This window comes from Antedon mediterranea, chromosome 8, assembly GCF_964355755.1.
Source record: "Antedon mediterranea chromosome 8, ecAntMedi1.1, whole genome shotgun sequence".
In the NCBI taxonomy this organism is placed as follows: Eukaryota; Metazoa; Echinodermata; class Crinoidea; order Comatulida; family Antedonidae; genus Antedon; species Antedon mediterranea.
In genome coordinates, this window is record NC_092677.1 from 8,803,458 (window position 1) to 8,819,353 (window position 15,896).

General features: G+C 31.9%; 1 protein-coding gene across 1 annotated transcript in view; it reads right to left on the reverse strand.

Annotated features, from left to right (window-relative positions):
* Positions 1-15,636, reverse strand: part of LOC140056075 (uncharacterized) — a 37,196-nt gene extending 21,560 nt beyond the window's left edge. Inside the window, exons 1-18 of the mRNA XM_072101312.1 lie at positions 15,551-15,636; positions 13,632-13,689; positions 12,453-12,613; positions 9,861-9,948; positions 9,029-9,082; positions 8,032-8,087; positions 7,285-7,352; positions 6,434-6,516; positions 5,899-5,990; positions 4,481-4,746; positions 4,091-4,254; positions 3,649-3,792; positions 2,806-3,012; positions 2,075-2,155; positions 1,481-1,590; positions 1,230-1,359; positions 715-936; positions 326-418 (exon numbers count right to left, since the gene is read on the reverse strand). Of these exons, the coding sequence (XP_071957413.1) occupies positions 326-418; positions 715-936; positions 1,230-1,359; positions 1,481-1,590; positions 2,075-2,155; positions 2,806-3,012; positions 3,649-3,792; positions 4,091-4,254; positions 4,481-4,746; positions 5,899-5,990; positions 6,434-6,516; positions 7,285-7,352; positions 8,032-8,087; positions 9,029-9,082; positions 9,861-9,948; positions 12,453-12,613; positions 13,632-13,652 (2,040 nt within the window). The 5' untranslated portion in view covers positions 13,653-13,689; positions 15,551-15,636. The remainder of the gene's footprint in view (positions 1-325; positions 419-714; positions 937-1,229; positions 1,360-1,480; positions 1,591-2,074; positions 2,156-2,805; positions 3,013-3,648; positions 3,793-4,090; positions 4,255-4,480; positions 4,747-5,898; positions 5,991-6,433; positions 6,517-7,284; positions 7,353-8,031; positions 8,088-9,028; positions 9,083-9,860; positions 9,949-12,452; positions 12,614-13,631; positions 13,690-15,550) is intronic.
* Between the last annotated feature and the right edge of the window lie 260 nt (positions 15,637-15,896).

Below are 15,896 nucleotides of genomic sequence, written 5' to 3' on the forward strand. Positions count from 1 at the left end.
TTAACTGATGTCATGTGATACAAAATGGCAACTGCGAAAATATATTCTTTTATACTTTTAAAATCAAGATTTCTTTAAAATGTCAGGAAAATTTTCGTGGAACTTTTTAATACGTGATTAATTTATTTTTATGTATATGAATCAAGAGAGTTCACTTATTATGCTTAATGAGGAACAAGAAAAAATGTTTTCATCTTCACCGTAAGGCCTAATACAGTACAATACAGTATAACAAAATAGTTAAAACATACATATTATTGTCCCTCATTTATTTCACAGGAAGGGCTTAATATTGTTCTATTTTATAATTAAGATTTTATCTCACCTCTGACCTCACTAAGCCATCGCTTCCATAAGTTGAAATTGTACAGACTGTACCCAAACAGTCAGGAGTAGTGCAGTTTTTATGTAAAATATCCTATAAAAAACATCCTCATTTAATTACACAGTTACTGCCTGCTTAAAGATGTAATATAAAATTTGATATTCTTCAAGAGAATTATATTTTCTAAGGGGATTATATTTCCTTGAAGCCATGATAGAATAGGAAAGGCAAATACATAGTCTGCAGGCCTGCACAATGAGTGTTGTAATGTTTATGATTGATGACACATGATGATGCATTTCGATCAATCACATTTATATATTCATATAGGCTATTTTTTTACACTTGACTAAAAGTGATGACAATAAAAAGTTATATAAAATACTAACCTTTTCATGGGAATAATTATAATTCTCTACTTTAAAATGTTTCCAGCAAAGTATGTGATAGTCCAGTCTGCAATCCTCTGTACAGATAGTGTGAACATAACCTTTGAAATCTATATCAGTCAAGTATATCTCTTGCTTGATAAAAATACACTGATCAAAGCTGCAGACAGCTAATGGTTTGGGCGGGTTCTTGCACTCATGAATAAGGTCTTCAAAAGATTTCTGTAAATTATAGTGAAAAAATATAAAATTAATTGATATTCATTGGAGTGATAATATAAAGTAATAATATTTTTAATTCTAGTGAAGGGGAAAAGGATTTTAAGAATATTTTTTATATAATTATAATAATAAATAAAATATGTAATTATATAATTTATTATGTATTAATATATTAATAACAATTGATATAAAAAAGTAGTTGATAATTTTATTTTAGCTGTCAAAAGTGGGGAGTGTGTACCACTAGCACTATACAATGGATCCACCCCAAACTACTAGCACAATGCACATACCAACTTAATTCCAGGAAGACTTTCTCTTACTAGTTCCGTAGTGCCTGGCCAAAATATTGGATGAGATTCTCCTTCACCTAATTTTACATGATTTTCTCCTTTTATTAAATATTCTACTGCTACAGAAAACCTACACAAACATACAAAAAAAATATTTAGTTTAAATTTTTGTCAATAATAACACCCCATATAGATGTATATGTAATACTACTAGAATAATAACCTTAACAAAAGTATGTACCATTACCAACCTGTTAATCCTTTGATAAAAGCAACCAAATCCATAATAAACCAATGGAAACAAGATATGTTCATGTTCTTTTAAAATCTTTCTAAAAAGCTGTTGAGATTTCATAATTTCCTGTAAAAAAGTAAACATTTTAAATGAGTTTTTAATTAATTAATCATGGAATCATGGATTCGTGTTGATATTGTGCTTTATACGTAACAGTTTCAATGAATTATATGGTACACAGCTTTAATTTCTCATAAGAGTCTATTTGTGTCGAGTGGTGCCACCAAATGGCACTCATTTATCTGTAAGTAAACAACAAAGGCTGAGATGAACCAGTATACCGAAAGTGCACCAGGTTCTTTATAATGCACAAATTTTTTAGGTCCTTATCCGAGAATTGTTCTACAATATCACCAGTTATGGTTGAGGAGAGGCTTGAACACGTCGATATTGCGGTTATGGTCAGTGTGGAAATGATAATGTCATATCACTACCATATTAATTAAGCATATCACTACCATATTTGAGCACATCACACTTTTTTATCTAACTAGTTTGATAGAATAGCTAGAGCTTTACATCCTTTTATGGACATATACAATACACTTACATCTGGAATATCAGTACTAAGACATATATGAGCATGACAGTATGTAATTTCCACATATCTGACTTCACCCATTCCGCCAAACTGGAAAAACAAATAAAAAATTCAAGTCAGTTATGGCATACACAGATCACACATATCTGACAGTATTTTTCAATTTAGTACAACGTATAAAAGTTCTGTTGGTAAGTTGGAAGACTGAACTTCTCTGCAGTCACTGATTGGTTTTTCAGTATCAACTGACTAGAGGAACTGACGAAGTCAAGCTGGTTAGCTAGTCGAAACTGTCTTGTTTATTATTGGTTTAAATCATAATAAACTTTACCTATTACTACATTAAAACCAGATGAAATCGTAATAATAATACTAGTCTTATATAGTGCTTAATACAATGTTCCTAAGCACTATACACTAAACAATGATTCATAATATATCCTAAGATAACCAAAAAAATAAGAAAAGCAGGGGAACTATTTAAACTGCTCCGTCCTCCAGCACCTTGAACCGGAACAGTTTTTTTTTTTTTGCGCTTTTCACATTATGCAACTTTATATTCGACTCAGCTTTCATTGCCTAGCATTACTAGAAAACTGTAGCACAGCAAACAAACATCAAGACATTCTCAACCTTACTTCTTTTCTGGAAACACATGGTGTCAAGCCTGACTTCGCTAGCACAATTTTTCATCTATAAACATTGTTGTACTGTATGGTCTGTGGAGTAGACAATCTTACCTTTTCAGGAGCGTCGTGCAAAATTTTAACTGCTTTCTGATAATGGCTCAGAGCGTTACGATACTTCTTCGCTGTATAACTCTTATACCCATGTTCAAATTCTTGGTCCATTTCACTTTTTTCTGATTTTCGTATAGGAGATTGAATTGATACAGCAGCTGGCTTTGTTCGCCGTTGTAGTTTTACTTCTATTTTTATATCCTGACACTAAAAAAAAAAAAAATACAAGCGAATAGTAATTTAGGATCCTGCAGTAAGTACCTAAATGAGTCAACAATCGAGCAGTTAATCATCTTAATTTAAATCACTGAATAAAATTTGAAGTATTTTGAAATTTTTTTAAAACAAAATCAAGTATGGTGCACTTGCATATCAGACCCATCACTACCACAATATTTATTTTAATTAATTCTTGCCAAAAACAGGAAGTAGGATAAACTGGGCACATAAGTCACTAATAGTGATAAATTTCAGGAAATAGTTTCCAATTAATAAGCCACTCCCCAAGGCTTCTTTGTCAGACTTCCTTGTGGAGTATTCAAGAGGACAACCACAAAGTAAGTATCAAGTAAGTACTACAACCGTTACTTATTCACTATCCTATAACTAGCACAAATGTCACTAAAGCTCTGTCTAGTTTGACAAAAAAGTGTGTTGTGCCTAAATATGGAATTGATATGCCCAAATATGGTACTGATTTGACATCATCATGTCCATATATGGGCAAATCACATTTTTTTGTCACACTATTTAAACCACAGTCACTATCATTGTCCCTACCACTACCCAGTTTAAATGTAATCAACAAATATATAATGAATAAATAATACATTTCACACTTACTGGTTTCTTTGATTTTGATGATGCTGGTGTACTATTTGTTCTAGATTTCTTTTTATTTTCTTCTTTCCGAAGTCTCTCTTCTTTTTCTTTCTTTTCCCGAATTGCTCTTTTTTTCCTTATTGCAGTTAGACGAGCTATAGTTGGCTGTAAACAAATATTATTAAAATAACTAAGTTGTATGGTTCAAAATACAATCTCCTATTGAAGACCTAAGATTCATGAAGGAAATCAAAATCAAGTTTTGGGATCAATGACTTTGGACAAACTAGGTCAAATCGAAAAGTCCCTACTAAAAATTAACAATTTGTTTTTTACCATTAAAGCTTGTGAAAATGTCAATTAATTCATTTGTGTAGTATTCCTATCTTGCATATTCTAACTTTACAATTGAACAATATTTATTTAGCGGGCCATGTTGATATTATTCGATAAAATCACTAACTTCAAAAAATTCTGAATCAGAGGCATCATCAGAAAAAGATTCCAATCCATCAGATACTAGTTCCGGCATAGGACTGGATTCAGAGTTGTCTTCATCAGAGGAACCACTTGAGCCACATTGCTCTACTAAGTCTGGGACATCATCGTCATTCACTAAAGGTTTTTCTAGTTTGAAAGTAAGAAAAGCATAGTTTAGTAACTTCATAATCTAGTAGACACAAGACATAAAGTAGTGTAGTTTTCGCAAAAAAGGGAAGAATCTCTGTTTAAGCCAATGGGTTGTTAAAGGTGGTCAGGTTGAAACCTTACCAACCAAACTGGTGGTTACGACCCTGCTTAATATAAAGTACAAAATTATGTCAGGGAAACAATTAGTTAATAGAATAATTACCACTATGTTCATCAAACTTGATCTTTTGAAGAGTCAAATCTCTCTTTTCATTGCCATCATCAACAAATTGCAATCCCACAATGTTTTCTCTTTTGGCACGTTCAAGAAAATTTAATTCATATAATGCTTGTGCATATCTATAGTAAGCCTTCGCCCAAGTTGGTTTAAGAATTAACGCTCTACGACTGTCCCATAAAGCCTCTCTGAACATGTTTTTCTTTAAGTAGGTCTGTGCTCGATTACCATACAGATAGTGGTTATAAGGACTACAAAGAAATTAAAGAAAATTATCATTATTATTTGAAGAGATACAGGTGAAGGCGAGTCCTATATTCACTCTTGGAATGAGCTGGAGCTCATTGTAGCCATTATGTGGTAGGGTGACCAATTCCTTGCCATGCAGCCATATCCTCCCAACCAGGTACTCATTTACAGACTGGGAGTTATCGGGAAACAGTCAACTATCCTAACCACTAAGCTACCCAAGTGGTTTGTCCTCTAAAATATGAAAACTAAATATGAATAAAGTTAAAGACACCTTCCCTACGTTTTTTAAATCTATTTTAAGATCACAAACTATATTTAATGTAAAAATAATACTATATGGTCCTATTGCGATAACTTTTTTTGTCTTTAAATGGTTAAAAATGTGAAAAATAAGTCGATTCTAATAATTATAGCGCACCACTATAAATCCCAAAATGCATTGCGCGCGGATTGATATTTCTGCTTTTCTTCTGTAATTAACCCACTTTTCGATCGATCGCGAGGCCAAAACAAATGGAAGACTCCTAACTTCAGCAAAAATACCGGGTTTTCCCCAATTTGTATCAACGGAGTCTGGCAAGAATAGAAAGACAATTAATGCAGCAACTATACAACGTCAGGCTAGGTATATAGCTAGCGTACGATGTTCGTACGTTACCGATGTTTACCAGCTAGGCCTACAAAACTAAGCCTAGCTAGGCTAGGCCTAAAGACCGTCCACGAGAGGTCAGTCGCCGCGAGCTACTTAGGTAGTGCATTGTTTCTCACTTTTTATCATACTTTACCATAGAACGTACATTTAAGACAAAGAATGACCTGGTTTAATGTTTTGAAAGTAATGTATATGTATTATTTTTACAAAACGTCACAAATTGTAGGGAAGGTGTCTTTAAACTTTAAATACCCATGCAAACTTATTTATTAATCTATGAAAGTTTAGAGAGGCCCAGTAAAGTATTGCAAAATGTAGTTTTAAACTTATTATCTTTTGTCAAAACAATAAAATATTTCGCTTACTAAAAAGTTAAATTTAACCAAAAACCAACTGTTCCAGATAATGGTTATTTTTTCTTGATATTAACTTTTATCAGGAAAAATGTGTTCTTTTTTATCCTTTTAAATTTTTGACTAAATGACTAAAAAATACTTACTCCAAGTCAATTGCTTTAGAATATAAAGCAGTGGCTCTTTCAATTAAACCTTCTTTAAATTTGTCGTTACCTTTCTGTCTGTATTTTTCTATCTAATAAAAAAAAAAACATTTTAAAATATTCAACAGATATCAGCAATTTTTATGAAACATGCTCATCTGTTAAGCGGATATTTTTGTTTTGGTCTCGGCTATTTTTTTGTGTCTAGGCCTGTAAAGTTAGTTACCTCTGTAAGTTCCTATACACTTACTCTCTTAGTCGTCATAACCATGTAGTAATAACACGAGACAGGTTAACTCTATTTAACACAAACAACGGTGCATTTATTATCGATACTTCGTGCTCGCAGCACAACAAAACCGCACACACTCTTTATGTGCTCAACAACCTTTGACCTCTATCTATAGACACTACAAGGCCTAGGTTAGAAGCTTTCTTAAATCATGCGTATAAAATGGTGTGTACCAATAATTGTCTCGCTTTTTTTGATACAGTAGATTCAAGCGATTATTTATCTAATAATGTATTGGTATACCTTCTTCTCGGTCTCTGGAGAATTTTTCATATCACTGATTCTAGATTTACCTAACTCCAGCACATAAACCACATATTCTACATCTGCAATGAACAATGAATGACAAAGACACCATAATACAATAAATGGGATAAAACAATAATGATTGTTAGCAATTGGAGTATTAAATACACTATATAAATACATCAAACTTTATGTGATGTGCCCATATATGGACATGTTGACATCATATCACTTCCACACATTTTTTGTAAAACTAATTTGATAGTTTAGACAGAGCTTTACGTATTACTATAGTCTATTTCATAAGATCCCTACCTGTACAGTATATAAAGGTAGGTAGATCACACATAGACTTCTAACCAGTGGCATAACACAGGAGGCAAATGCCCCTGGTTTAGCACTCCTAAGAGGCCTACAATGATGGGTAGTTGCATTGGGGCTAATTATGCTCTGGGTTCCTTAAGCTAGCATCTAGGATTATAGCCAGTGGGCGTTCATAGATGTTACGGTCATGATGTTCTAATTTTTATAAGAGTCGTTTTAATTGGTGTATATGGGTGTTAAGAATCAAGCTGAGTTAATAATTAGGGTATAGGCAAACTATCTTGCAGCCCTCTAGCATAGAAAAAAATTACATTCATATCATATTACATTCATATCATGTTACATTCATGATTCCTGCCTGGAAATAAATGCATCCAGGCTTGGATAAAGTCAAGTGTACTTGGATTATTTTTTTATTTTTTTTTTGCTGAATAAGGAATCAATTCTGTGTATTAGAAAAAATGTACATCAATTTGGGTAAAACATCCTTCTAAACTCTAGATGTATTTGACATTACATCTTACATGCTTTTGCGCAATACAGCACTGCCATCTTCCTTTCAAAAGTTGCACCGTGATCGTTTAAAAAATCACTATAAAAGAAAAATATTTTTAAAATGTGAATGCTAGATTCAAATATATATATAATATATATATATCTGACGAGATCTAATAAGATCGAAACAGTACTGTCTGCAGATTGGTTATATATATATATATTTATATATATATATATATATATATATATAACCAATCTGCAGACAGACAGTCTCGGTTGGGGCGACTTTTTCTCATTCTCACAGATTTCCTCATCTTTATCGTTTCAAATTAATTAATTAAATTTCAGTATATCACCGGGCGGTTTAGAATTAATGTTCTGTGCCTGATTTGTTTATATATATATATATATATAATCCAAGAGAAAATAATACAATTAAGAATTTATTTTAAATTTGGCTTCGGTCAACACATTTGGTATTCTTGATAGACCAGCTCTTGCAGTGTTGGGGAAAAGAAAAATTTTTAGGATAATCAGTCTTTTAGAATTTGTTCAAACAGTGAAGGTAACTTTACTTATTCGAACTTGCATAGCATGTCATTTTGGATAAAGCTTTTGTATTTGTTTGAACAACAAATACCAGACTTTATAAAATCTTTATTGTGCATACCATTAAATATAGAATGGTGTTTTGTAGAATACCAATATATTGTATTGATTTTAGCGTTCGTTTTTATTGTTGCAACTGCTTATCTTCATTTTTTTAAACATACCAAAACGTTGATTCTGCTTTGCCTATCTTTGTACAATCTTCTGATTTCTGTGCATACTAAATAAGAGAAATTACAGCTGAAAACTTACTGCAGTATTAAACTACATACATGTTGTTTAACCTTTAACATTATTAGCAAGGTTTTGGGGGATAATAATCATACACTGTTTATCACAGTGACTGCTTCATAAAATTTTACATGAAACAAACTGCAGTTGTATATTATTGCAGTAAAGAAATGCAGTTACTGCAGTAGAAAATTTATGATAAAATGATCATTTTTAGTCAGATCTTAAAAATGTTGTCTCTTTATGCTCAATTTATGCAATAGTTTAGCAAGGTTTTTGGGGTAATAGTAGACATGGCTTTATTGCAGTAAAATCGATGCCCTTGTCTGGAGTAAAATAAAGTTTACATAGCTTATATACCTTACATACTTTAAAAACATGTATTATCAGTAGTCATTTTCAAGCAGATCTAGGATCACCCATAACAAATTTATTCACATTATCTTAATAATAGGCAACGATCAGTAAACAAACAACACACAGGATGTTCTGCATAAATAAGGTCTGATAAAACAACAAGTCTCTAGTGGAGTTGTCACAAGATACAAATATTAGTCACCATTGGGTCAAAATACCGACATGAATCCAGGGTAAAGGGAAACAGACCCATGGGAGGGGGAACACATTCACTGCAACCTCTCTTCTATTCAAATACTGATTTTCGATAAACTTTACACAAATTTTAGCTATTATAACTACATTGTAATGTTTTAATCATTGGCATTTAGACCTAGAGAATCCTATGCATGCCCCTCCCACTATCCTATTAAATTTTATGAACAATTTAGCAGCTACAAATTGCACTACTAAGCACATTCAGGTGTGCTGTAGGTACAGTATGCTGTTTGCATCTTATTAGTGTGTAAAATATTATCAAATTTAAGTGGGCTGTAATGGCACACCTCAGAGGCATTCTTAACATTTACTTACGGAATCAATGTCTTCAACTACTGTCATACATGAATAGAAGAAAATTGGAATTTCCTATGAAAAGAAGGAAAAAACATTAAATATTAAAGAGAAACATTCTAAAGCAGGAAATAATTTAAATAAGTAAATACGTTAAGTTAAGCTCTGTCTTCACTATCATATTAGTTTGGCAACATGGCAGTGATATGACATCACCGTGTCCATATGGGCACATCACGCATTCAGTTTAATTCAGTGTAGACAGAGCTTAAGGCATGGTTTCCACTAGAAATGCAAAATGCAAGGACATAGACACAACACAAGCGAGTTGACCAACGACAAGCGGCAATTTGAATAATCCAATGACAAATCAATCTTTTTGCCTTAAGCTTGGTTCCCACTAGAACGTAACGCAAGGACGTAAACGCAACGCAAGCGTTTTAACCAATGACAAGCGAAGTTATAGACAGTTCGCAATCACAAGCGAATAAGCCATCGCTTGTGATTGGTCAATTCACTTGCGTTGCGTTACGTCCTTGTGTTGCGTCGCTAGTGGGAACCACGCTTAAGTAAAGTAAGTTTTTACAGTAAAACACCATATGATGAATCAGTTCTTTTTGTTAGATTTCTTTTCATATAAGATACATTCTGTAATGTAACCTTTCTCAATGTGCAGTTTCCCCTCATTAAGTTTACAGGAAAGGGGTGCCCAAAAAAGACATAATTCTGTAAAGCTAGATAAAAATCCGGCCAATAACCTCTCCATCTGACGTAAAAATGAGTATAAATAATTCTCATAATTATGTGGCTTTTGTACAAATGGAAATAGCAATGATTTTTATATGAATCTTACCATCTTTTTTACTAATGCATTAAATATTTTATCCAGTGTATCTAGGGCAAAGAAGAAGGAATCTTTATGGCACGTCACTTCCAGTTTTCTACAAAAGAAAACAAAATGAATTAAAAATACATGTATGCCTACTATTTTTGTAATGCAGCGGAACCTGGGGTTTTTACAATCATGATTTTCTACAAGCCTTTAATTTATAAACCCTGATTTAAAAATAACAGGTTAGGTTTTACATCCAGTGTAGCAGTCATTTTTAAAATGTGTTCTATAATGGTTAATAAAAAAAAGACTTTGACAGTAACTATATTTTATTTAAACTTTTGTTTAAAGATGTATTGTCCTCCTGAAAAAATAATTCTTAAAAAAATTGTTGTTGAATATTCCATTTTAATAGTTATCCACTTTGAGCAAAAATTGGATTACAAAAAAAAAGGAATTTAAAGCAAAAAATAGTCAAATTGGTTGCCAGCGAGCCAAAGGATTTTGGTTGAATTTAACCATTTATTTTGTCATTTTACAAGTGAAAACATAATTGTTTTCATTATTTTTCTATGGAAGGAAGTGAATAACTTTATTAAAACTACAAAATAACATATTCAAAGTCTGATTTAATTAATCTTCATTTTTCATGTTTTTTGGGGACAATACTTGTTACTTGTTTGCATAGCTATCCCCATTATTGGGGACATTTCGCCATCATTGACATTATGTTGACATAGCACAACAATGAGAGACGTTAATTTTGATGAGAAGGTCATGGAACACTAATTAATACATCTTTAACTAATTATTTATCAAGTTTCTTTATTTGCGTAATATTACACACTGTTTATTGCAATGACTACATCAAAAAAATAAAAGAATTGAAAGAACTCTATTATTATTAAATGAAATATAATTAATATGTTAAAATTAAATATTATACAGGGATCATTACTTGTTAAAAAGTTGTATACTGTACATGAAAATCATTTTACTAGAATGTTCCAAAAATTGTTATTTTTGGTATTTTCATTTCCCAGTGAACTTTGAGCATCATACACACAGTGTGATATTTACGTAGTTTCAACAAAGCAAAGAATGCTAAATTATTCATGCATCGCCAACTCTATTGTTACTACAATCATTAAATCTGTTATGGTTTAATAGTCAACCATGTCAGCCATTTTACCTTCATTTAACAATTGGCATTAAAAAACGACTACACAAATTTAAGTGGTTCGTAGTTCCTCGTGTATAATCCCATCCTTTTGAAATTTGTCTGAATTGGGAGGTGGAACTACACCTGGGATTCTCCTGTGTATGACGCACACAAAAATACCTTATATTTATCAACGCATTAATGGACACAACAAAGGTATCATAGGAGAACATCTAAGAAATCATGATATCTGTTACTGATAACTTATTTTAAAGTACCTAATTGCAAATCTAAATTTGATAGCTTAATTCGATAAAATTGCTTTGGATAAAAGAGTAATCAGTCTGTTAACAAATATGAATCAATCCAAGCAAAATTGTTTAATAATTAACGAGAGGAGGAGCCTATCAGCCTTTGTTACTAATTGTATTTCCTATTTTGTTGTTTAGTTGTTAATTTTATTTTAAAGATTTTACTATTTTAGATTATCAATTATTAGTTACCAATTATAATTCTTTTAATAGAAATGTCCTCTTCATTATACTCTGAGGAACTACTGTACAGCACACCTGTATACCACAGTTTCCTTCAAAACAAGTTTTTTTTTTTTTTTTTCGTGGTTTGCTCTTTAACCTGTTTATGCACTAAATATAGCTTTTTTGACTAATCATACAGTGACTGACTCATCATTAATAAACTTCTACATTGGATTACTAAAATCAAAGTCATTAAACAATATTGAAGTAGAATAATAATGCACAGTATACAGTGTTTAAGGTCTGGAGAAAGAAGGGTATTCGTAACTACCCAGCAGTGAGAACAAAAACATTCTGTTAAGCAATCTACAATAGCAACAAGAGCACAAAGACACTTCTTTCATTAAACAACAATCTTTGAATATTTTAAAGAATTTTCACACAAAACATTGGACTAAAAATAGTCTGCCATTCATAATTCATTATTTATTGACACTCAATGTATTTATTATAAATAATAAGCTACTGTATTAGTGTTAGTGAGAAATATAAAGACTGATAGCATTTAGTCAGGTCTTACTGTAATCCACAAAAAAAAAATGTTTGCATCATAAAGACAGGATGGTAAGAAATAAATGCTTAAAAAATAAACAAAGAATTAAATGCTAAGATTATGATAAATAATTTACAAGATACCACAGGTATTAAAATAGCATCTTTCCACAGCCAAAAAATAACCGATAAACTGCATATGGAACCAGGTTTTAGTTGTAGAGAAAAATTAACTGATAATTATCTAATTAGATAATTATAGGATAAATTTGATAATTTTTAACCTTTGACCTGAAGGACACATTTTTGCGTTGTGATTGGGCATCTGGTTGTTGGGTAATGATCATGCGCACTTTATTAGTTAAAAAATTAACTTTTGTTTTGGCTGCGGAAACAAGGGCCGGCCTAAGAGAGGTTACATACTTTGCGTTTTTCAGGAAGCCTGCTTCTTGTAGCCATCTAAGCCAACACTCTGGAACGTATGATTTGCCAAACAAAAAAGGTGCAAAGAAGCAGATCTTAATTGCATGATTATGTTTGCATCTTGTCAAAGTATCAATACTTTTCCACCTTTCGATTATCGCCTGCAAAAATAAGAAATCAGAAATATATTTAGGGACCATGTCAACAATTCTACTGCTATAAAAATCATGAATGAAAAGGAGCAATTAGATTTTGTCCTAAACAAAGAAAAAAAATGTATTATTTTATTAGTTTTAAACACCACAACAACAAATTTGTATACAAGCCAATTGCTGGAAACTGATGATGGCGTGCTTCTCTAAAAAAACAATACGATACTCCATAGAAACGGGTGTAAAAAATGGAATTAATTCATGTTTTAAAGTTTATCTTTTTATGTGAGGAAACAAGGAAGTTCTTGTACTGTAAGTCTATCATTATGGGCCGTACTGTATGAATATTCAACCATGGATTCAACGACCTCTAAAAAATCTATGTGTACACACAATAATGTGCAAATTATGTTTTTTGAGGAAGAGGAAATTCTACACACGTAACTTATAACTTCAATGCTTGTGGTGGTTTCAAATTGAAACCATCAATTGAACTACACAATATTAGACACAAGAGTATTTAAATGTACAGTACTGTAGATGATATTGTAGCTTGCTTTACCATATTGATCTACTGTACTCTAATACAAAACACTCCTTCTCATTGGTATTCTAAACATGTCTATAAAATATACAGTGTGCTTGTGTCTAGACATACTGTACTGTATATCATTATGTTATTAATAACATTTACAGTACAGTACCTGTATTTCCACAAATAATACACATATACACCAATAATGAACATATGATGCAAGAAAGTAAACAAATGGAATAGGGATGCCACAGCAAGCAATCTTTAAATTGGGCGCCCCTCCAAATGTTAAGATATTAATAAATAAATAAGTTGTTTATTAATTATAAAACAACAATTGATAATTATATTATTATTTATTTATAAACAAATAAATTATGTGATTACACAATTTTCAAATAAACATCTATTTTAATCCAACAAGTACTGTGTATCCACAGAATTAACTAATTATCAATAGAAGGTAAAAATAAAAGGAGCTCATTTGCTTACCTTACTAAATTCGGGCTTCATTTTTCACAAGAATATTCAGTAATAATACGCACAAAGACTATAATATAAAAAACACAATAGGATAAGTATATGAATGCATTATTATACAGGTATTAACACAGCTTTTTTCAGTCACTCATGCAGTGGGAGTGAACCATGTGAAAAATTGGTATTTGTTGAACAGTTGATAATTGATTCAAGTACCAGTCTAATGCAAACTGACCTTTGACCTATTTGCATAAAGATATGACATCTCATAAAGACGCCCTTTAAATCTCTGGTGCCTGGTATTATATTGTAAGTCAAAGTGCTGTAGGGTATAATCATGGATAAATAGCATTCTATCCATGTGGTATAATCATGGAGGAATCAAGGATAACTACTATATACAAAATTATATTTAATTTTATAGCTCCATGGACTCGGAGGAATCATATAATCATAATTAATTTCATTTTTTTTACTAAATCCCTTAAAGTCCCATTCCCTACATTTTTTAGATCTAATTTAAGGTCACAAACTACATTTTTTTAATATAAAATAAATACTATACAGTATATTATGGTCCTACTGTATTGCGATAACTGTTTTCCTCTATGGTTAAAAATGTGGAAAATAAGTTGATTCTACAGTAACAATTTAAGCAGCCCGCTGTAAATCCCAACATGCATTGCGAGTAATAATAATAATAACTCACTCTAATAGTAACCCATGGGGGTTACTATTGGAGTCACAAAAACTTTTGATACAGCCATATTTTGAAAATAAGGAGATAATGCATGTTGATCTCATATCATATCATATCAGGAGTGGAGGAGGATTGAGTGTTTTTGAGTTTATAAATTAAAGTTAGAGTTCAACCAAATTTGTTTATTTCAGATAATGAGTTGCTGACCGGAAAAGTTGGGGGTGGGTTACTATTTCCAGGTGCCTAATTTAAGATTACTAATAGTAAACCACTACTCTAATAGTAACCCCCCTTCTAATAGTAACCCACCCTAAAAATTAATCAAAGAATAATAACCCAGGGTTACAATTAGAAGATTTACGGTACTGACATGGTAGTTAACCTTTGTCATCATATCTAAATTACAGTATTGCTAGTGGATCCTAAGTACTACTACTAGATGTTTATTTTAAGGTACTCTGTGAATTCCCAATACAATATTTTTAAAACAAAATACATACACAAAAAGGAAACAGTGTCTAAGATTCAATTTACATGGTAGATGGTTTCTTTTGATGCAATGAGGAAGTATTGTTTTTTATTAATTACTAAATCATTCTTTTCTAGAAAATTGCAAAATAGCTTGTCACAAAGGGAATTGAACAATATAAACCCAAAATAACCTGAGTATGGCAAACACTTATTATTTTTGCATTGTAAAATAATTCTACTAAACTTGATCAATGAAATCTTTAGAAAATTTAACCTAGGCCTAGTTATTTCACTTAATATAATAAAATAGATTACAATTATCTAAAGTCTAAGTTCATATCTCTTTATAATAAAGTTTAATTAACAAAAAACAAACAAAATGAGAAATGCAATTTTGAAAAACAAGTTGTTCAGTATCATTAATTTCAAACAAGGGCCTAGAAAATGAATGTAGTTCCCTATTACTGAGTACATTATTTTTTGTTACAATTAGTAGTAGGGTAGATTACCAACTAACTAGGTTAGGCCTAGCTCTGCGTTTCTCCAGAGGCCTATATTAGTCAATCAGCCTGCGTACCCTGCTCTCCTTCGCCCGGCCGGTAGGCCTACTAGTCTAGCCTAGGCTAGTTAGTTAGGAAGCCTAGGCCTGGTCGGCCTGGCTAGAGACCGCTATTTCTTCTTAAATAGGGCCTATATCAGAAGTCTAAAATTATCAAATTATATTGGTATTGATTAATAGTATTTATTAGAATGTACTGACCTTTCAATGTTACATCCAATGAACAGATTCTGTAATAATAAAGTATCTGATTTTATTACACAATATGTTTTTATGATTACGCTACACGCCCTCTGTTGCGCGTGCGTACAACCAATTCCAAAGAATAGGATCGGAGCAGGGGTCGTCGCGCCCAAAGATCGTATAGCGCCACGTAGTGGCGCAAGATATGGAACTGACGCTCAAAAAATGATAATTCCATGGGCAGCCATTCCGGCAAGCGGATTACCCAGTAGGCAATGCGGCACGCCACCAAATCAATGAAAACAAATAGGATTTACATCTACGCGATAAACAGTACGACTTTATTTTATCTTTCGCGTCAAAA